At 46.7% G+C, this 23,993-nt stretch overlaps 1 protein-coding gene across 3 annotated transcripts in view; it reads right to left on the bottom strand.

The window, feature by feature from the left end:
• MTMR11 (myotubularin related protein 11) overlaps window positions 1–23,993 on the bottom strand; it is a 106,600-nt gene that overhangs the window by 49,992 nt on the left and 32,615 nt on the right. For all 3 annotated transcript variants that reach the window (XM_063947172.1, XM_063947171.1, XM_063947173.1), the window contains 3 exons: window positions 17,087–17,156; window positions 5,081–5,217; window positions 2,427–2,499 (listed from right to left, as the gene is read on the bottom strand). In XM_063947172.1, the coding sequence (XP_063803242.1) occupies window positions 2,427–2,499; window positions 5,081–5,217; window positions 17,087–17,156 (280 nt within the window). The remainder of the gene's footprint in view (window positions 1–2,426; window positions 2,500–5,080; window positions 5,218–17,086; window positions 17,157–23,993) is intronic.

Genomic DNA, 23,993 nt, shown 5'->3' on the forward strand with positions numbered 1-23,993 from the left:
CGGCTGCGTTGGACGGCATGGCGGTTGAATTCCGGATCCTAAAGCAAAAGGGCATTCCGGAGGAAGTCATTCCTACGCTGATAAAAGCCAGGAAAGAAGTAACCGCAAACCATTATCACCGTATTTGGCGAAAATATGTTGCGTGGTGTGAGGCCAGGAAGGCCCCAACAGAGGAATTTCAGTTGGGTCGTTTTCTGCACTTCCTACAGTCAGGAGTGACTATGGGCCTAAAATTGGGTTCCATTAAGGTCCAGATTTCGGCTCTGTCGATTTTCTTCCAGAAAGAACTGGCTTCACTGCCTGGAGTTCAGACATTTGTAAAGGGAGTGCTACATATTCAGCCCCTTTTTTGTGCCTTCTGTGGCACCTTGGGATCTCAACGTGGTGTTGAGTTTCTTAAAATCACATTGGTTTGAGCCACTTAAAACTGTGGATTTGAAATATCTCACGTGGAAAGTGGTCATGTTATTGGCCTTGGCTTCGGCCAGGCGTGTGTCAGAATTGGCGGCTTTGTCATGTAAAAGCCCTTATCTGATTTTCCATATGGATAGGGCAGAATTGAGGACTCGTCCCCAGTTTCTCCCTAAGGTGGTATCAGCTTTTCACTTGAACCAACCTATTGTAGTGCCTGCGGCTACTAGGGACTTGGAAGATTCCAAGTTACTGGACGTAGTCAGGGCCTTAAAAATGTATATTTCCAGGACGACTGGAGTCAGGAAAACTGACTCGTTTTTTATCCTGTAGGCACCCAACAAAATAGGTGCTCCTGCTTCTAAGCAGACTATTGCTCGCTGAATTTGTAGCACAATTCAGCTGGAGCATTCTGCGGCTGGATTGCCGCATCCTAAATCAGTAACAGCCCATTCCACGAGGAAAGTGGGCTCATCTTGGACGGCTGCCCGAGGGGTCTCGGCTTTACAACTTTGCCGAGCTGCAACTTGGTCAGGGGCAAACACGTTTGCTAAATTCTACAAATTTGATACCCTGGCTGAGGAGGACCTTGAGTTTTCTCATTCGGTGCTGCAGAGTCATCCGCACTCTCCCGCCCGTTTGGGAGCTTTGGTATAATCCCCATGGTCCTTACGGAGTTCCCAGCATCCACTAGGACGTCAGAGAAAATAAGATTTTACTCACCGGTAAATCTATTTCTCGTAGTCCGTAGTGGATGCTGGGCGCCCATCCCAAGTGCGGATTGTCTGCAATACTTGTATATAGTTATTGCCTAACTAAAGGGTTATTGTTGAGCCATCTGTTGAGAGGCTCAGTTATATTTCATACTGTTAACTGGGTATAGTATCACGAGTTATACAGTGTGATTGGTGTGGCTGGTATGAGTCTTACCCGGGATTCAAAATCCTTCCTTATTGTGTCAGCTCTTCCGGGCACAGTATCCTAACTGAGGTCTGGAGGAGGGGCATAGAGGGAGGAGCCAGTGCACACCAGATAGTACCTAATCTTTCTTTTAGAGTGCCCAGTCTCCTGCGGAGCCCGTCTATTCCCCATGGTCCTTACGGAGTTCCCAGCATCCACTACGGACTACGAGAAATAGATTTACCGGTGAGTAAAATCTTATTTTTTGTTTTCAATTTGAATTTGGGATTCCAAATGGATATATCTACTGCTGTTTACAGCTCACAATTTCCAGATGGAAATGGAATAAATTAAACATGGAAATGAATGGCGCTATTCCTTCTGGATACTAAGAGGAAGGAGAACAAAATAATACTAGGCAAGGTACTAGTGTGCTACCCAGCAATGGTAGTAACACGGCTGATTTAGAAAAAAATAACATAAAAAATAAAATATAATAATAATAATTTTACATATATATATATATATATATATATATATATATATAGGAATAGGAGGGGATGAGGGTTTGTAGCGACCTTGGTGTCCGTAAGGTAAAAACTAGCAGTAAGTTTTAAAAAGTTAAAACTATTTATTCACATAAAAATTCAAACATAAAAGAGATACATAAAAAATGGGACAATTTAAAACACAACTAAACTAAAAGCACCAAATAAAAGAGTATAAAAGATCCTTATCTTAGAGAGAGGTATGTACAGGTCACCCAACGCGTTTCGTCTGATGAGACTTATTTATATATATATATATATATATAATGGTCAAATATGGGGCGAGGACGGACAGTGCAACAAGGTCTTAGACCGCCGGTTACATTATTATCCCACCATGTGAGTGTGATTGCTAAATATTACTGCAAAGTGACTCTGAAAACGGCTATTTCTGGCAGGTAAAAATGTAGTTCATCGTCACAGTCAGAAGATTTACTGATAAATGGCAATCCTACTTTAGGCTCATAGCAAGTAAACCATCTGTGATTTACCGACACGTGAGCCAGTAGCGTGTAACAATTTTCTGCATTCCGTTCCTTTTGTCAAGAGTAAAATAACAACACTTACCTGCCAAAATCCTGTCAGCGCAGGGTAGAGCAATGTCATTATCATTGTCATATAACACCTCGCTGGTGGAATCCTGCCACAGAACAAACACAGGGTATTAACGATTTCAGATCTCGTGACCCACTGTTACCAAAACAGACGCAGAAAGACATTCAGGTTTAAATGTTACGCGTGGGGAAATAAGTATACACAGGCTACTCTCCTGATGCAGTGACCGCTGACGATTGCAGCTCAGACAGAGGATATTATGGAACGTACGCTCACACTGCTGCTTTCTGTAAAGTGCAGCGATGAGCAGAAGTGTGTATGATTACATTTCATGTAAGTGCAATGTCTCTTATTGGTCAGTCTGCAGCTCTTCTTCCTGCACGCTCAGGAAGAATAATATATCATAGTCTAACTGACAATGGGGGTAATTCCAAGTTGATCCCAGCAGTATTTTTGTTAGCAGTTGGGCAAAACCATGTGCACTGCAGGGGAGGCAGATGTAACATGTGCAGAGAGAGTTCGATTTGGGTGTGGTGTGTTCAATCTGCAATCTAATTTGCAGTGTAAAAATAAAGCATCCAGTATTTACCCTGCACAGAAATAAAATAAACCACCCAAATCTAACTCTCTCTGCACATGTTATATCTGCCCCCCCCCGCAGTGCACATGGTTTTGCCCAACTGCTAACAAAAATCCTGCTGCGATCAACTTGGAATTACCCCCAATATGCAGCTCCTACAAGTATTGGGATGCCTTAGGGATACAGTACATAGGCACAGGCAGACATACACATTCGGCTTGTATTGTGGACCACTGGCCACATTCAGCAGAGCCCAGTAACCAACCAGATCAACTTTTTACCCCCAAGTCACCGTCCAGAAATGCCACCTACATTTCTGATACTCTGCGTCCAAGTCTATACTGCGTCTCTGTATGTACAAACATCGTCTGTTTGTGTGAGTATCGATATAGTATGCCACTCTAAACCAGGACCCGTACAGATGTGTCCTCAAACGTATTTGCTGCAGTCCTGACAAATATCCCCCTTCGCGCCGAAGGTCCAGTGAGGCTCTGCCAGCATCGGGTATATTTTGTTGCCAAAATGCCTCTTAGTCACAACACGATGCAGCTACGACGCACCTAGAGCCGGCCCTAACCAATTTGATGCCTTAGGTTAGATTTTGGCTAGTGCCCCCTAGCACCACCACTAGTGCCGCCTCTTTCCCAGCACTCCTCTACTAGCACAGCACCCATCACCCAACAGCACAGATCACAGCAGCAGCCAGCAACACCCCTCACCCCTCACCCCTCACCCATAGCAATTCTCACCCACAGAGCCATAACTATACATTTTGGTGCCCTGTGCCGGCAAGAGCATTTGCGCCCCCCCCCTCCCCACCATATGTTAAAGGGGCGTGGTTTTGCTGGGAAGGGGCAGGGCTACATAATAGTACCCCCAATTAAAATGTTGCCATACAGTATTGCAACCTTTTCACGTTATGTCACACAATAGTGTCGCTTATTCACGTTACATCACACAATAGTGTCGCTTATTCACATTACATCACACAATAGTGTCCCTTGGCCCTCATTCCGAGTTGTTCGCTCGGTAAATTTCATCGCATCGCAGCGATTTTCCGCTTAGTGCGCATGCGCAATGTCCGCACTGCGACTGCGCCAAGTAAATTTGCTATGAAGTTAGTATTTTTACTCATGGCTTTTTCTTCGCTCAGGCGATCGTAGTGTGATTGACAGGAAATGGGTGTTTCTGGGCGGAAACAGGCCGTTTTATGGGCGTGTGGGAAAAAACGCTACCGTTTCCGGAAAAACGCTGGAGTGGCTGGAGAAACGGAGGAGTGTCTGGACGAACGCTGGGTGTGTTTGTGACGTCAAACCAGGAACGACAAGCACTGAACTGATCGCAGATGCCGAGTAAGTCTGAAGCTACTCTGAAACTGCTAAGAAGTTTGTAATCGCAAAATTGCGAATACGTCGTTCGCAATTTTAAGGTGCTAAGATTCACTCCCAGTAGGCGGCGGCTTAGCGTGAGCAACTCTGCTAAAATCGCCTTGTGAGCGAACAACTCGGAATGACCCCCCTTATTCACATCAAATCACACAGTAGCGTCCATTATTCATATTACACCACACCATATTGCTCCTTATTCACATTACACCACACAGTATTGCACCTTATGCACATAACTCCGCACAGTAGTAGCGCCCCTTATACACATAATGCCCACATTAGTAATGCCCTTATGCACATAATGCCACACAGTAATGCCCCTCACACAGTATGCCACACATTTTTACACCTCAACCTCGCCTCACCCAGCCAATAAAACTGTGACCTCAGCCCTAGTCTACCTGGACACTGCAGATATTGAAGCCTGGCTGCAGAGAGTCCATGCAGGCTCAGACTGCTGGACTCCGCAAAGTCTCATGAGAGGAGGAGCTGCTGCCCTCCTGCAGCGGCCATTTTTGTTACTGCTCATTGGCCCCACTGTCTCTGCTCTCCCGCTGCGTGGTATATTGAGGCAAGATGTAGGAAGACAAATCTGTATGAAATTCCCATGGCTATTTGGTAATTTACAATAGTATGTTTTCATTAGCGTTCTATATATGGGTCCAGCTATAATTAAATTAAAAAATAATAGCTGTTACCTGAGGGGACTGGAAGGAATCTGGTCTGAAGGCAATCCTGTAGCTGGTACAGAATAGTGTGCCAAAAACATCATGGTGGCCATCTTTAAAATGTATGCGTTTCCTAACCCTCAGGGGTGCGTCATGTATCTGTTCCCCTGTAAAAAAAAAAAATCTAGATTAAAAACATATAGTACTCACAAAATGACCACCACACCTCAAACTTTCTCACACAACCAATAATTGATATATTATATATACTGGGCGGGATGTACTAAACGAAAAATGCTGTACACTCCTGTTTACCGCAATTTGCTAATGTACTAACCCCCGGGCGGCAGGTCAGTGCCGTGGCGGAATTCGCCAGCTTTTGCTGGCGATACCCCCATAGGAGCCTACGGGCTTCTCTCCACAGCGCTGTGTGAGGGATTGGATCCCTCCCAGCATGCCTCGCCCCCGCCCCCGTCACCCTGCGCATGCGTAGATTGACTCCTGGGGCCGAATCCCGGAAGTCAGGCAGCCGCTGCGCATCGCGGAGGATAGCTCTTATCGGAAGAGCTTTCCTCCGCAATGCTGACCCCATATGAAGTACATATTCGATCAGCATTATGGCGTTGGGCGGCGATGTGCATTAGTACATCCCGCCCACTGTACATACTGTACACCTACCCAGGTTTGTCTATATCTTGCAGATAGGCCACTATAAAATACAAGTTAAACATGTTTTGCTGTGTTGCATGGTTTCCTGTCACAGTCTTGAGAAGGGGGGGGGGGGGGAATGCCCGCCATGCTGCTTTCAGGATCCAGACTGCAGTGCCAGTGTCTCACCACCTGCCAGGTCCATTGCGCCTGCACAAATACTGGCAGACCGGTGCATGAGCCCGGCTTCTAGAAACTGCATCTCAGCTGCAGCCCCTGGGACCTGGGTAAGGCTGATGGGAAGACAGGAGAGTGGCTTCACACTGGAAGCACGCTCTCTGTTAATTGTGTTCCGGCTGACAGTGCCCGAGGGAGAAAACACCTTTCCGTTGGGACTGCCTGTCCTGTGTGTGATTAGCAGATAGTGCTTCCCATGGGAAGTCATACCAGTGTCGCCAGTGCGCACGGACTTCAACTGGCTCACTGGAGGTGGCAGATTTTACTGGGCGTGGGTGGGTGTTGCAGGACTGCAAGTGAGCACCTGTCCCCTTCATGTTTAACGTCTGCATGTCACAACACGGGCGTCACTGGAGTCAGTGACACCCGGGGGGCAAATTTATTAAGCTTGGAGAAGTGATAAAGTGGAAGGTGATAACACACCAGCCAATCAGCTCCTAACTTCCATGTCACAGGCTGGGTTTGAAAAATGACAGGAGCTGACTGGCTGGTGCTTTATCACCTTCCACTTTATCACTTCACCAGGCTTAATAAATCTGCCCCTCGGTGTGCTAAATCTCTCCACATGACCAAAAAGAGGTCATGGCCTTGCGGCGTGACCACGGTTTCATCACTCCAGGGGTGTGGCCAGCATCCCCTGGAGACTCGTCTGCCTGCACTGCCGGCTCCTCTTCAGTGATAGCTGCACGATAATGTCACAGTGCGGCTCCCTGTCCCTGCGGGTGAGTCTGCAATTTGGAGTCACCCTATAGTCCGCACAACACCCCCCCCCCCTAGTGACGCCTCTGTGTCACAATACATAATATTAGATTAAGGTTTTTCTGTCTTAGACTCTGCACAGTGACTTGCATGTAGACAGTATAGCTGTTAAAGAAAAGTAATTTAACAAATGCAAGGGATAGCATGGGTTAACAAAGTTTTTTTTCTATGACTATATATAGCATTAAGGTCACCTTTACACTTTGGTTGCACGGAATACTCTGCTTGTAAAACACCAAGCGCTTTATCTGAAAACATTTCATTTCTGTTATGAATGCTGCAACGTATTGATAAGAACTAAAGTACTTGCAGGAATTTTTTATCTCATCTCTGGGAGATCCTATAAAGGAGGTCCAAGGGGTGAGTGCATGGACGCGGTGCTGCGATAAGCGTCATTATAGCCCTGCCCCCCACTGCGCAGTGCCTATACTCACTGCATTACGCAGAGGTGGGAGTGAATACCGTAGCAAATTGCGCCATCAAGCCCAGCTCCGGCTCACTTCACTAGGGAACTGGGAAGGATGCAAGAGGGTGGCTTTCTGTTCTGGGAGTACGAGAGGATTCTCTGCAATCTGGAAATCTCCCGGACATTACGGGAGAGTAAGGGGTCTATTCATGAAGCAGTGAAAAGCGTGGAGAAGTGAGCCAGTGGAGAAGTTGCCCATGGCAACCAATCAGCTGCTCTGTATAATGTTATAATATGAAAATTCTAAATGTTACTTCAATGCTGCTTGGTTGCTATGGGCAACTTCTCCACTGGCTCACTTCTCCACTCTTTTCACTGCTTCATGAATAGACCCCTAAGTAAGCATAAGAAATACAGGGGAACATTTACTAAGCAGTGATAAGAGCGGAGAAGTGAGCCAATGGGGAAGTGCCCATGGCAACCAATCAGCACTGAAGTAACATCTATAATTTGCATACTATAAAATTATACAGCGCCTCTGATTGGTTGATGGGGCAACTTCTCCACTGACTCACTTCTCCCCTCTTATCACTGCTTAGTAAATGTACCCCCACAGTCACAGTATAACTGGTGCTATTGTGTGTTTTCCTCTTCAAAATAATGATTCCGTTCACGGGACACCCAAGGAAATCCAAAATGGCCAAAGCGCTGTGAAATATCTTCTTTGGCAGCGCTGAGCATATTGACGGCGAGCAAAGAGCGTGGAACTGTAGAACTAGATAGCAGCATTTGCGTAGTAGACGCCTCCACAGACTGACAGAAGGAGATGGCAGGTGGGTGGAAAAGGGCGGAGGGAGGGAGTTGGCACGCTGGCATAAACTAATTTAATTAGAAAAGTGCATAAACAAGATTTTGTTTTGTGGACAGAGATTAATGGAATGAATATGGTGGTTGTGGTGACGGAGGGCTGCCAACAGAGAGCGCTGGGCAGACCGTCTTGCAGCAGCTCTGCAAAACCAAGACTTAACATCTAGTTGAATCTGCCCTATGGTGGTTTGCGTGTCCAAATCCGCCACTCAATTAAGCTAAAATAAATAAATCAGGGTAAAATGGGGTACACACAACAGCGATCGATGTCGGCACAATATGACGTTTTGTAACAACATATTACCTACATCGCTCAGTGTGTACAGGGGATTGCGCGCCCCCGCGGACGCTAGCGATGGACCATGACGCTTGGTTCTATGTGCTGCACGTAAAACCAAGCGTTGTCGCTAGCGTCCTGTATTATGCTAATGAAGGACGGAACAAGTTTGTTCCGACCTTCATTATCATCGCCCCAGTGTGTACACACGATCTAGGGCTGAAGGGGATTCGTTCCGACATCGGAACGAATCCCCAATGCTCTAGTGTGTACCCACCTTAAGAGCAGTAAGTTCTGGTCTCCCCACAAGTATCCCACTACTGGTGGTACAGGTGGTAACTCTCTAGAGACAGCCCGGCAAGCAGGACGGCATGTACACGCTAGTAAATGAGTCATCTGACGATGGAAAATTCAATTATCATGAAATGAAAATAAACTATACTTATAAATAGGGAATATTTTCACATTCATAGAACAATGCATTTCCCTTAGGACATGCAGGCGTCCCAGCCAAGAACATAACTACAAAGAGAAACTGGCCTAGGGCTCTAGTCATAACACAGCTAGCCTGGCCATAAAATGCAAATTAGTATAGCAAGAGATAGAAAATAAAGCATTTAGTGCCTGCACATGTTTGTAATTTGAAGACATAACAGGAGTGAATTGTTGTGAATGAGGAGGCAGGCGTCAGAGAGTGAGAGCAGGAAGTCTGACGTTGGGGCCTAGTCAGCGTTTCCATAGTAACACAGCCACACTCTCACTGTGTGCACACAGGGTTGGTGGCAAAACGGGCATCATTTTATACCATAAGAACTTAAATATAGAGTACTGTATCTAGACTCTGCCATGTGCTGAACCGTAGATATCTGAAAATGTGTTTAGCACCACATTGGCAGCACATGTGCCCTGTTTCCGCCAAGCACACGTCACAATCACTTAGGCCCATGTTTTTAACCGTTTGTTTGGCTTGCAAAAATAAATATCTGCTATTAAGCAGCAATAACACTTCAGCGCCCCCAAGCTGCAGCATGATTGACAAGCTGCTCTATTTGGGGGGCGGAGAGAGGATGGCGACACAGAGTTCATTCCCAAAAAGAGAGGCATGTCGAGATGCATGTAGGAGTATCGCAGAGGTAGTACTGGAGATCCAAACAGGAACACTGCACAGAGCCTGAAGACAGCTCACAGGAACTAGCAGTCACTGTAGAAGGAAGTTGTTCAAGCAATTTCCTGTTCCTGAAGACCAGTTTTATACCCTAAGGTGGACTGTGATTGGTAGAAGGAGTCAGCTAAGACATTCTGCGAGCTCCCCTGAATTTAAGGAGTTTTTGCCCCTAAAATCCAATCCCTGCCCGGGAAGAGCCTTCTAAACGTGTTCCCCCTGACAGAGGGAACACTCATCGTTGGTGGGGTAGTGCTGCGGAATCGGGGAGCCGGTTTACCGGCTCCTGCGGGTTGCGGCCTACCCTCCACCTAAAAGCCGGGGCCTAAATTTCGGACCCCCTGGCGGCGGACCTCACGGAACTTCAGCCCCGTCCCCCAAAGTGCGATTAAGTGCCTGGACGTGGACCCCCTGGGAGCTGACACTCACTCCCTCATACCAGCAGGACGGAGGAAGCTGTGGAGGAGCGGGGAGCGGGCCGGAGAACAGACGCCGGGGATACGTTGCTCCGGAGGCGGCGGCCATCTTAGGTCTCGGTCCCGGTGACGGAGCTGGGGACTCGGGACCCGGCGACCTCCACCGTACACAGAGGTGAGCTGATCCCCCATCGCACTCTCTCCCCCACCGTTGCCCGCGCCTGACGCCGGCGGGCGCCCACGGCTGGTCACTCCGTGCTGTGTGCCGGAGGGAGACTCAGCACAGCACCGCTACGGCTCCCACGTCGACCTCTCTCTGGGTCTGACTCTCAGCCCCAAGCCTGCACTTAAATAACTCTCCTCGGGGGCATTCTCATTAACAAGTACGCCCGGCCGCTGGAGAGCCCTGCTTGACCACCAGCACGGATAGGGGCATCTGCTCTCTCCCCCCCCCCATTACCTTAAAGTGCAACTAAACCAAAGAAGAAGAGTGCCACCCTCTTAACATATAGGGGTCCTTTATATGTTATAACACCCCCCCCCCAGCATTAAATTTTCATAAAATTTACTAAAGTTACCTGATACTTCCCTTCTATGCTGGATTCTTCTGCTTTACATTTTTTACAAGCCCGGGAGCGCCATCTCCTGACCTCTTCCTGCAACTGCACCTGCTTTATACTTTATACTCCAGTCTATTATGTTGCTATCTAGCAGAGAAATGTGCTGCTGAATGCCTATAGGCGCGACCACGGGGGTCTTCTCCTTGTGAAATCTCAACTTCTACCTCATGATGGATCAGTAACTATTTATGTTATTGCTCAGCTATGCCCTATGACCTCTCCTAGCTTCGGGACTGTCACACACCATGTCTAAGTCTAAGTCCAAGAAAAATACGTCCTCTGCGGAAATCTCCTCCTTTATTTCTAAAATGAAATCCAGTTCCACTAAAGTACCGGCCGCCTCTACCCCCGCCCCGGTTTCGGAACCGGAGGAAGACTCATCTGCCCCAGACCCCTCCATGAAGGATGGCATTTCCTCTATCCTGGCGGAGATGAAATCACTGAAACAAGCTTTTCATTCGGAGATCCAGAACGCCATCTCGGGGCTCAAGGCGGAGATATCTGATCTCGGGGCCCGTACTAACGATACTGAACAAAAAATTGATGAAGTCATTTCCTTCCAGCAAGAAATGGAACATTCAATCCACGTTATGCAGGAAGATATTTACCTGCTCCAAGACCAACAGGAAGACGCAGATAATCGCGCACGACGTAATAACCTACGTATTAAATGCATACCGGAGTCGGTGGAACCAACACAATTGGAGGATTTCCTCCTCAGATTTTTCCAACACCTCCTACCGGACGTCCCGCGCGAGCAATTCCTTCTAGACAGGGCTCACCGGGCCCTGCGCCAAAAACCCCCGACTTCGTCCCCCCCAAGAGACGTAGTCTTACGGTGTCACTACTTTAAAACCAAGGAAAAAATCCTAACAGCGGCCCGGAATAGAGACTTGTGTTTGTTCGACTCGCATAAGTTAATGGTGTTTCAGGATTTATCCCCTACCACTCTTAAGAGGCGCTTCGACCTGCGGGAGTACACCCAAATTCTCAGGGACAACCAAATCCGTTACAGATGGGGTTTCCCTTTTGCTCTCATTGTGCAAAGTGATGGGAAGAATCTGCTGGCACGTTCTAAGGAGGAGGCCCACCGGCTTCTGATGAGACTTAACCTCTCTCCCCCGGAGTCGGATAAACCTACCTTCCCGCGGGAAGCTCCAGCTCTTCAACGCTCTCCAGTCTCACCTCTCCCACAGCGGGCGCCCCGACGACTGTGGCTGACAGTCCCGACAAAAACTTCCGCGAGACTCGACCCTCCGTGAACATTTCTTCACAGCTGCAATGTCGGGTTAATACATGTCATTTTCCACTGTTATGCATATTACCTTAGAGGTTTTCGGGTTCCTTTGTTCCACTGTGCTCATATAACTGAGCATATGTTCTATGTGTTCACAAGATTCAAAAATGGTTTATTAAGTTTATCTGAAGTTGTGACCCCCCTGGTCGCCCCCCCTACCTGATTGGCCGGTGGGCCCCCTGATACTCGGAGCCATACCCCCCACCGAGCCATTATAGTCAGTTTTGAGCATAGGGGAGAACCCCTCTCCCTTAATACCCCATACGGGAGCTCAAACGTTCAGACCCGTACATTGCGTACAATGGGTCATTGGCTCGGTATATTATACATGTTCATTGCTATTCATTTTGTATTGTTATTTATGTTGCTCAAACACCCAGACCCGTACGATATGTACAATGGGTCACTGGCTCGGTACGTTATATTTGTTCATTTCTTTTCTTTTTGTACTGTTCTTTATGTTTCTATCTTCCTTTTTTCCCTCTCTCTATCTACCCCCCCCCCCCCCTCTCCTCCTCTCTCCCCCGTCCCTCAGGGAGATCACTTATGGGCCCTTTGGGCCATTAGAGTTATGGTTCCACCTATCCAACCATGTCTGTTAACATATTATCTTATAACGTGAAGGGTCTCAATAGCCCCCAAAAGAGGACCAAACTATTTCTCTTTTTGAAACAGGTGGGGGGAGATCTGGTATTCCTCCAGGAGACACATTTTAAAGGTACTTCTCACCCTGAATTACGTTCCAAACGCCACCCTGTCGCCATACATGCCTGCGATCACTCCCAGAAGAAAAGAGGGGTCGCCATATTAATCCCCGCTCATCTACACTTAGAATCAGAAAATATTGTTAGGGACAAGCGCGGAAGGTTCCTCATTATAGTAGGCAAGCTTAATAATGTCCCCATCACCTTGGTCAATATCTATGCCCCCAATGTCAATCAAGCCTCGTTTTTCGCCGCCTTAGATTCCAAAATTGCTCAGTGTAGGAAAGGTGACATTTTAATGGCAGGAGATTTCAATACTATTCTCCATCATAGTCTTGATCGCTCCAGCTCCCTGCCAACATCCCAGACCCATACACATACCCGCAATTCCCAAGCCCTGCAGTCCCTACTTAAAAATCACTTACTTTTCGATTCCTGGAGGGTTGCCGACCCCTTAGTTAAAGATTACACATTCTTTTCCCCAGTGCATAATCTATACACTAGAATTGACATGATTATGGTAGGAAGAGACCTCACTTCTCGAATCCAGAAATGCTGTATTCATCCAATTACGTGGTCTGACCATGCCCCGATATCCTTATCTTTGTCTGGGCTGGCCCGCACTTTTTCCCCCCCCTCTTGGTCCCTTAACGATGCCCTCCTCCAACAGCCCGATGTTCCGCAACAAGTGACTCAGACATTGAATGATTACTTTAATGTTAACCAAACCCCTGGTATATCGGACATGACCCTGTGGGAGGCGCATAAAGCGGTCCTTAGAGGCCATTTCATTCAGATCGCAGCCAGGCTCACCAAACAGCGCTCCCAAAAGATCTTAGAGCTCTCTGACCAACTCCACCTTCTGGAGGAGGTTCATAAGTCTTCTCTAAACCCTGCTGACTTAGACAAACTACTTAAAGTTAGGGGGGAACTCAATATGCTCTTGTCTCATAAGACTGAACAATGCCTTAGACGCCTCAACCAGATTTACTACGAAAAAGGGGATAAAGCAGACAAGATTTTGGCCAGGAAGTTGAGGGCTCAGATCTCCTCAAAAAATATCTTATCTATACGCACCAAGCAGGGAACACTAACACACGACCCCGACCGCATTCTGGGAGAATTCGAGGAATTTTATAAGCTATTATATAATACGGAGGCAGTCCCTTCGTCGCCCTCAGCGAGATTCGAGGAGGGGATCAAATCCCTCTTAGATAAGTGTGACCTACCATCACTGAGCAGGTCGACAGTCTCTCAATTAGGCTCAGAAATTACTGTAGAAGAGTTAGATAACGCACTCAAAACTCAGAAATCTGGTAAAGCCCCTGGCCCTGACGGCATGTCAATTATGTATTACAAGAAATTCAAAGGAATTCTTCTGCCCCATCTCTGTAGGCTCTTCAATGGCTTCCTCAAAGGTAACCCTCTATCCCCCCGGACTCTAGAGGCACGCATAGTTTTAATTCACAAACCTGGGAAGGACCCCAACTCCTGTGCTAGCTACCGCCCCATCTCTCTACTAAATAATGACATTAAAATCTTTGCCAAAATTCTTGCCTTGAGACTAAATTCAGTTCTCCCACGTCTGATCCATGCGGACCAGGTGGGCTTCATCCCAGGCCGACAAGCTAGGGACAATACCCGCAGAACCATTGACCTGGTCCACCTGGTCAATAAAGCCAAACTGCCCTCAGTCCTTCTCTCGCTTGATGCGGAGAAGGCTTTTGATAAAATACTTTGGCCTTTCATGTTCGCTACTTTACGTAGATTCGGCCTGGGAGGAAGCCTACTTCAGGGTATACAGGCACTCTACTCCAACCCTTCTGCCAGGGTCCGGGTTAATGGTAAAGATTCTTCCCTCTTCCAAATCAATAACGGTACGCGACAGGGGTGCCCCCTATCTCCGTTAATTTTTGCCATGACCATCGAACCCTTGGCATGCATGATCAGGGCTAATCCTGATATCAAGGGCATCACTGTAGGCGATGAGGAGTTCAAACTGTCTTTATTTGCAGACGATGTTCTATTAACTCTGTCTTCACCTAATATTTCTATCCCCAACCTATTTAAAACCCTATCATTGTATTCACATTATTCGGGATACCGTATTAACTATTCTAAATCGGAGGCCCTCCCTTTGCATCTCAATGAGGATACCAGATCTCTCCTAGCTGCTAACTTTAATTTCGCCTGGCGATCCAAAAAAATTAAATACCTAGGCGTGTTCATCACAAACTCCTACGACTCCCTATACTCAGAGAATTTCCCAGCCTTATTTAAGTGTATAGAGTCGGACCTCCGGACATGGGACAAGCAGATTATAGCCTGGTTCGGACGGATAGTCTCAGTAAAGATGAACATCCTACCCAGGCTCTTATACCTGATTCAAACAATTCCCATACGCATCCCCGCTGAGGCCTTAGGTCGAATGCAGAGACTCTTCCTAAAATTCATATGGTCAGGCAAGCCTCCTAGAATTAAGACCTCTACTTTGGTACGGGACCCACTAGAGGGAGGCAGAGGTTTGCCGGACATTCGCAAATATTATCACGCAACTCACCTAAGCCAGGCTGTCGCCTGGTTTTCCCCAGCGCCCCATCTACCATGGATTCGAATTGAGCGGCTAGCAGCCGGGGTTTCCACTTTGGTATCCCTACTAACGCCGACCAAGTCAGTCCAGACAAGGCTAACAAGCCTCCCCCCCACTAAAATTACCTGCTCCCTGTGGTGTTTCTGCATTCGGCATTATGGTTTATCCACTTTCCCCTCGCCCATTACTTCCATTTGGGACAATCAAGATTTCCCCCCTGGATCCACCTTACGGTCCCACCCATGGTTCCACCTGAGCCCGCGCCCGGGTCTGGTGTTTGACTTCATAGAGGGTTCCTCCTGGCGCTCCCTGCAGTCCCTACGGGACAAATATGATATCCCCCAACCTGTATTTTATGAGTATTTACAAATTCGTTCTTTCCTAAGCTCCCTCCCAAAATCCCAAGTCATACGTCAACTTACCCCCTTGGAACGTTTGTGTATTTATTCTCCTATGCGACAGGGTATTATCTCCATACTTTATGGCTTACTACGTTCTCTGAAAGCAGCGAACATACTTCCCCATGAGCGTAAATGGGAACAGGACCTTGGCCCACCCCCTGCAGAGGACTCATGGGAAATCATCAGGCAAAACGTAGCCCAGTCCTCAATCTCCTCCTTAGTGAAGGAAAACTCTTATAAAGTCTATACTAGATGGTATCGGGTCCCAGCAACACTGCATAAGATTTTTCCCGGGTCATCCCCATTATGTTGGCGCGGTTGTGGCCAGACTGGAGACTTCAAGCATATCTGGTGGTCGTGCCCCAAGATATGCGCGTTTTGGGCCCAGGTGGAAACCCTCATTGGTTCCATTTTCCACTCGCAAGTAGTACTGGGCCCTTGGTCGGCCCTCCTGGGCCTACCTCTCCCCAACTTTGACATCCAGGCGAGTAGTCTGGTACTTCAAATTCTACACGCTGCTAGATGTGTGATAGCTAAAAATTGGAAAAAAACCATTACTCCCCCTAGGAGCATGTTGATAGCCAAAATATGGCATATTTCTATGATGGAGAAAATCACGGCCTCTCTGCGGGACAGGTCAGAGAAATATGGGAGAATATGGGACCCATGGTTCACCTATACCACGCCCTCTAATGCTGGAATGTGACTCCCTCCGTTATACGGTTCTCAATAAGCAAAAGAAGTAATATACTGTCCACAGTTATATGGTTTTACCCTGTAGGTATGTTACTATGATGATCCCCCTCTCTCCCCTACCCTTCCTGTCCCTTCACCCCCTCTCTCTCTTATTCTCTTCTTTTCTTTTCTCCTTCTATCCTTCTCTTTATCTTTCAGTTAAACACAAAAAATTTCTGTCGATATATACATATATGGTTGTGATGATGTACTTCCTTGTTGATGCTACAATTGGTTATTCCCCACGGGATAACGTGTATGTAATTTTGAATATCTAATCTGGAGTCATCATCTCCTATTTGTTTTGTTCCAGCATATCCGACTTTTCTTCAATAAAAATATATTTAAAAAAAAAAAAAAAAGAGAGGCATGTCGGCCCTGTTTTCTGGGAGTGTCGAGGCCAGTGTCTGTTACGGACCCCAGCTATGGAGAGGAGATGTCCATGCTGTAAAGCCTAAATGTGACCACATACGGTGCAATATTTTAAACGATGTGGGCGTTTCCGTCCGATCGGAATGACACATAGTTTAAAAAGTGCCATGTGTGGGCAGGATAACGACGCCGACGAGCGCACCCGCAGGTCGTTCGTCGCCTCCTTATATCCCTTCAACATGCAAAGGGGTCTGAGGAGGTGGTAAAGATGCCATGCTGCTGAATAATACGAAATAATATGGCTTTTACGGAAATATATGCGCCTGACTGCCGGTCTGGATATTCACATCTACTTGGTGTACCCGGATTATGCTAGAAAGCCCCCTTCCCTCCCAACTCCCCTTCTCCAGGGGCAGTAGGGTGTAAGCGCCAGAATCACGCAAATCTGCCTCTGTGCATATGCATGCTTTGCTTTCTGTGCGTGCACAGAGCCATTACCCAGACCCTACCTCCATCTCACAGTCTCTTCCTCTCTACATACCCACCTGGGAGGCACTTCAGAGTGACACCTTGGGTTGTGCGGTTACTTATTCTCTGAGACTTTGGGCTTCTGACCTGTAAAGAAAGCGTAGCACTGGTTATCGCTGGATAAATACAGAAAGAAAAGCACACTTTATTTTTAAATCATTTAGTTGGACAGCTAGGATTACTCGCCGGCCATGTAATTTGGACTAATATGAAATATACTGCACGGCTTAAATGCAGTCACTGTTCAGAGGAACCACAGTAACATTCAGTACATTGCATAGCTGCCACGCCAAGGGTACATCATGTGATTTTGCAATTACAGTACACAGCCAGTCTGCAGAATGTGTGTACACACATGGTGACGTTTTCCTACCCAGTGCTCCTGTTTTTGTGTTAATGGTAATGTATTTATTTGGGTAAGAGCACAGTTTGGGAGGGTCAAAATGGCTGCACAAAATGTTGCTTCAGCCAATGGGCAGAGCAGTGTGAATTAGGCAATGCCATGCTTTGCTGAATGTTAGTTTTAAGACTTTCAGTTCCATTTGTTAAAAAAAAAAAATGAAGTTGAAACCACAAATCACACACATTCGCATTAAATACTGTATATACAATAAGTTAATAAATTGTCACATCACCCGTAGGCTAACACCCTATGGGTATATCTATGCACAATGTAGGGTGGCACTCATAGGCGTGCGCAGCACATTTTATTAGGGGGTGCACTGTTGGAGGGGTGTGTCTAGCACCGCCTTTTGGGCGTGTCTAGCACCATCTATTGACGGTCAACGCAATATAAAATATCCACCCTTGTACCAATCCTAATAAAGCAGATACATTGTCAGATGTTGTGGTGTGCACCAAACAAACAACCCTGATGGCACTCACTGCAATTACACTGCTCCTACTCAGCCTGGTCTGGCTCCCTCTCTCTTTCCCCTGCAAGCTGCAGCAGCTTACTTACAAGTCAGTCACTCACTGACACTGACAGTCGCAGACTAGTACTGCTGCTGCTAGAAAAATGAGTGACGTGTCAATGCTGCTGCCGACCGCCTGCCAGTATTGAACGCTGGCTGCATGCTGCTCATCAGTGGCTGGCGTTGGCATAGAATAGAAGGAGAGAGGTGGGCATGTGGCGGGTGTGACGGGTGGGCGTGCGAGCAGCATGATGTCATCACGTCACATCACGCTGTTTTTGTACATGGTGGTGGAGCTGGGAGTTTGAAAGCCGGTGGCAGTGGCACCCTTGATTAACCCAGGCGTCCGGTCAGTAATGCAGTCCTGACAGGGTGCAACCCAGAGGGGACAGTAATCAGCCCGCTCGGCGATCGCTGCATCAGGCATGTGAGATCGGGGTGCCAGACATTAGGGGGTGCCTGTGCGCACCAGGCACCCTCCTGCGCACGCCTATGGTGGCACTGGTGGTGTACAAATACTGGGCGAGCAGGGGCAAATATAGGATTTTTAAGGTGGGGGTTCCGTGTATGTAGTTTTATTATATATATTCAGATACTTGGATTCACAGGATAACTTAGACTGTAAGACCAGGAGGTTGAACATATTGGGTTTTTTCCCTAAACCTGATTGTCCAAGTATTTGATCTATTATACGCCATTTCTAAACCAACTAGGTGATTGGGCCACGTGTATAAGAATCTTTTGTGCAATCGGTTGGAGCTGAGTGTCCAGATATAACTTGTCTACTACAAATTTTTGAGGATTGCCTCATTTATAGTAAGATGTACCCCTGATGAAGTCTCAGTATGAGATGAAATGCGTTGGTTATCTGTTTCTATTGTGACCTCCAATTTACACAAATAGAAGGAGGAAAGAAAACACACCTATGAAATAATGGAGACTTTTTGCTGATACATTTTAGGAAATTTTAATAAATATACAAACGAGTGGAACACTTTTGTCATTTACATTTTTTTTGTCCTTTACTGTTATATACCGCCAATTGGCGGCGTTTTTGCTTATTGCGGGAACAATTTGAAAATATTCACTACTGCTGTATACATTTTCAATTTTTTGGTTCCTGCTAAAGGACTGCCTAAAATTACTTTAATCATCAATCATTTAATCATCATATAAATAGCGCAGGAAGGGACTATTGTTTCATTTAGTCTGCGGCCAATCACAGACAGGTGGGGGAGTGGCTTTGCAGCCATTCCTTCACCGCCGCTGACTCCCAGAACCAGCTGCGGACCCGCCGCGGACTCCCAGGACCTGCCACGGACCCGCCGCTGACTACCACGGCCCCAGGGAGTGGAATTATTATGGGGGCAGTGAGTGGAATTATTCTGGGGGCAGGGAGTGGAATTATTATGGTGGCAGGGAGTGGAATTATTATGGGGGCAGGGAGTGGAATTATTATGGTGGCAGGGAGTGGAATTATTATGGGGGCAGGGAGTGGAATTATTATGGGGGCAGGGAGTGGAATTATTATGGGGCAGGGAGTGGAATTATTATGGGGGCAGGGAGTGGAATTATTATGGGGGCAGGGAGTGGAATTATTATGGGGGGCAGGGAGTGGAATTATTATGGTGGCAGGGAGTGGAATTATTATGGGGGCAGGGAGTGGAATTATTATGGGGGCAGGGAGTGGAATTATTATGGGGGCAGGGAGTGGAATTATTATGGTGGCAGGGAGTGGAATTATTATGGGGGCAGGGAGTGGAATTATTATGGGGCAGGGAGTGGAATTATTATGGGGCAGTGAGTGGAATTATTATGGGGCCAGTGAGTGGAATTATTATGCAGGGAGTGGAATTATTCTGGGGGCAGGGAGTGGAATTATTCTGGGGGCAGGGAGTGGAATTATTCTGGGGGCAGGGAGTGGAATTATTCTGGGGGCAGGGAGTGGAATTATTATGGGGGCAGGGAGTGGAATTACTATGTGGAGCAGCATGTGGAATTACTGGGGGAGAAGTGTGTACCATTATTATAATATTGATATGTTTTATCGACAAACGGAATGCTGGCTGTAAGTATACCGACAGCGGCTTCCCGTCTGTTGGAATCCCAGCAGTGAGTACCCTCGCGGGCTCGCTGCGATCACCACACTTCAAGCCCGGTGGCTTGCTTAGCTCGCCACAGGTTATATTCCCACTCAGTTTATGGCGTGGACCCACCAACCCGAGTGGGAATACCCTGCAGAGGTCGGGATTCCACTTTTTCCACTTTCACTGGCTGTCGGTATTCCGGCGTCGGTCTCCGGAACGCCGGAATCCCGAAAGCTGGTATTTTAACTGCATCCCATTATTATAAATCTGTGGGGGTGAAAGCATTTTTTTTTTAAATTACCGCAGGGCCCAATGTATTTGTATTACTTTGGGGGCCAATGTGTTTGTGCTACTGTGGTGGCCAGTGTGTCTGTTTAATTACTATGGGGGCCAATGTTTTTTGCCCCCGTGGGGCACTGATGGTGTGCCTTGGCAATTTTAAAGTCTTGCCGGTGTGCCGCGAGTTGAAAAAGGTTGAAAATCACTGGCCTAGCCTGTACAATGCTGCTAAAAGCAGCTAGAGAGCGAACAACTCGGAATGAGGGCCATAGACCGGCCTTATGTTAGTGTAATCTAGTCCTCTAAAACGTTGGCCTCGTCTGCTGAACATGGGCTGGACAGCTTGTGTACGAGTTCTTTCCAAAAGCACGGGGTATGACTCACTAAAGCCTTTTTATTCTGGAAGTGAAAAGTGTTTTCTGTTCTGTGTAAGCCGTTCCCCAGTTCTGCTGCTATGTGAAATCTTCCATTGTGGAACCCGTCAGTCCCAGAGTTCCCAGAAGCTAAACTTAAATGTAAAAATAAAGGACAAATAGGAGCCAGTGGTTCCAGTCCCTCTGCCAATCTTCCCACCCGCTGTGCCCCCCACATCACATATCTGTGCTGTACTATCTGCCAAAGGGCACTGAATTCTTTACCATTCCAGGGCAGATGTTCCAAACATCTACAGTATTCTGGTCAACAGTTCAGGGAGTAAAAGTCATTATGACCATAGGCTACAGGACCAGACCTGGCATAACCATATTGCTAGCCCATCAACGAGTACACAGGTTGACCTGTAATTGGGTGTTTTGCCATCCGTGCCCATCAAAAGCAACAGTGCCCAGTCCTACGCAAGGCTAACGTACGTTATTAAAATCAAGGCTGGGAGATACATTTTACCCAAATTTATGAAGCACGGACTAATCTCAACCCTACTGACTACTACCAATACTAATCTCATCCCTACTGACTACTACCGATACTAATCTCATCCCTACTGACTACTACTGATACTAATCTCAACCTTACTGATTACTACCGATACTAATTTCAACTTTACTGACTGCTACCAATACTAATCTCAACCCTACTGACTACTACCAATACTAATCTCATCCCTACTGACTACTACCGATACTAATCTCAACCTTACTGATTACTACCGATACTAATTTCAACCTTACTGACTGCTACCAATACTAATCTCAACCCTACTGACTACTACCAATACTAGTCTCACCCCTACTGACTGCTACCAATACTAATCTCAACCCTACTGACTACTACCAATTAGAGATGAGCGGGTTCGGTTTCTCTGAATCCGAACCCGCCAGAACTTCATGTTTTTTTTCACGGGTCCGAGTGACTCGGATCTTCCCGCCTTGCTCGGTTAACCCGAGCGCGCCCGAACGTCATCATGACGCTGTCGGATTCTCGCGAGGCTCGGATTCTATCGCGAGACTCGGATTCTATATAAGGAGCCGCGCGTCGCCGCCATTTTCACACGTGCATTGAGATTGATAGGGAGAGGACGTGGCTGGCGTCCTCTCCGTTTAGAATTAGAATAGATTAGAGAGACACTTGATTTACTAATTTTGGGGAGCATTAGGAGTACTCAGTAGTGTACAGTGCAGAGTTTTGCTGATAGTGACCAGTGACCACCACTTTTATTTATAATCCGTTCTCTGCCTGAAAAAAGCGATACACAGCACACAGTGACTCAGTCACATACCATATCTGTGTGCACTGCTCAGGCTCAGGCCAGTGTGCTGCATCATCTATATATATTATATATCTGTCTGACTGCTCAGCTCACACAGCTTATAATTGTGGGGGAGACTGGGGAGCACTACTGCAGTGCCAGTTATAGCAGGAGCCAGGAGTACATAATATTATATTAAAATTAAACAGTGCACACTTTTGCTGCAGGAGTGCCACTGCCAGTGTGACTAGTGACCAGTGACCTGACCACCAGTATATAATATTAGTAGTATACTATCTCTTTATCAACCAGTCTATATTAGCAGCAGACACAGTACAGTGCGGTAGTTCACGGCTGTGGCTACCTCTGTGTCGGCACTCGGCAGCCCGTCCATAATTGTATATACCACCTAACCGTGGTTTTTTTTTCTTTCTTTATACATACATACTAGTTACGAGTATACTATCTCTTTATCAACCAGTCTATATATTAGCAGCAGACACAGTACAGTGCGGTAGTTCACGGCTGTGGCTACCTCTGTGTCGGCACTCGGCAGCCCGTCCATAATTGTATATACCAGTGACCTAACCGTGGTTTTTTTTTCTTTCTTTATACATACATACTAGTTACGAGTATACTATCTCTTTATCAACCAGTCTATATATTAGCAGCAGACACAGTACAGTGCGGTAGTTCACGGCTGTGGCTACCTCTGTGTCGGCACTCGGCAGCCCGTCCATAATTGTATATACCACCTAACCGTGGTTTTTTTTTCTTTCTTTATACATACATACTAGTTACGAGTATACTATCTCTTTATCAACCAGTCTATATATTAGCAGCAGACACAGTACAGTGCGGTAGTTCACGGCTGTGGCTACCTCTGTGTCGGCACTCGGCAGCCCGTCCATAATTGTATATACCACCTAACCGTGGTTTTTTTTTCTTTCTTTATACATACATACTAGTTACGAGTATACTATCTCTTTATCAACCAGTCTATATATTAGCAGCAGACACAGTACAGTGCGGTAGTTCACGGCTGTGGCTACCTCTGTGTCGGCACTCGGCAGCCCGTCCATAATTGTATATACCACCTAACCGTGGTTTTTTTTTCTTTCTTTATACATACATACTAGTTACGAGTATACTATCTCTTTATCAACCAGTCTATATATTAGCAGCAGACACAGTACAGTGCGGTAGTTCACGGCTGTGGCTACCTCTGTGTCGGCACTCGGCAGCCCGTCCATAATTGTATATACCAGTGACCTAACCGTGGTTTTTTTTTCTTTCTTTATACATACATACTAGTTACGAGTATACTATCTCTTTATCAACCAGTCTATGTATTAGCAGCAGACACAGTACAGTGCGGTAGTTCACGGCTGTGGCTACCTCTGTGTCGGCACTCGGCAGCCCGTCCATAATTGTATATACCACCTAACCGTGGTTTTTTTTTCTTTCTTTATACATACATACTAGTTACGAGTATACTATCTCTTTATCAACCAGTCTATATATTAGCAGCAGACACAGTACAGTGCGGTAGTTCACGGCTGTGGCTACCTCTGTGTCGGCACTCGGCAGCCCGTCCATAATTGTATATACCAGTGACCTAACCGTGGTTTTTTTTTCTTTCTTTATACATACATACTAGTTACGAGTATACTATCTCTTTATCAACCAGTCTATATATTAGCAGCAGACACAGTACAGTGCGGTAGTTCACGGCTGTGGCTACCTCTGTGTCGGCACTCGGCAGCCCGTCCATAATTGTATATACCAGTGACCTAACCGTGGTTTTTTTTTCTTTCTTTATACATACATACTAGTTACGAGTATACTATCTCTTTATCAACCAGTCTATATATTAGCAGCAGACACAGTACAGTGCGGTAGTTCACGGCTGTGGCTACCTCTGTGTCGGCACTCGGCAGCCCGTCCATAATTGTATATA

Source organism: Pseudophryne corroboree, chromosome 12 (assembly GCF_028390025.1).
Source record: "Pseudophryne corroboree isolate aPseCor3 chromosome 12, aPseCor3.hap2, whole genome shotgun sequence".
NCBI classification, from domain to species: Eukaryota; Metazoa; Chordata; class Amphibia; order Anura; family Myobatrachidae; genus Pseudophryne; species Pseudophryne corroboree.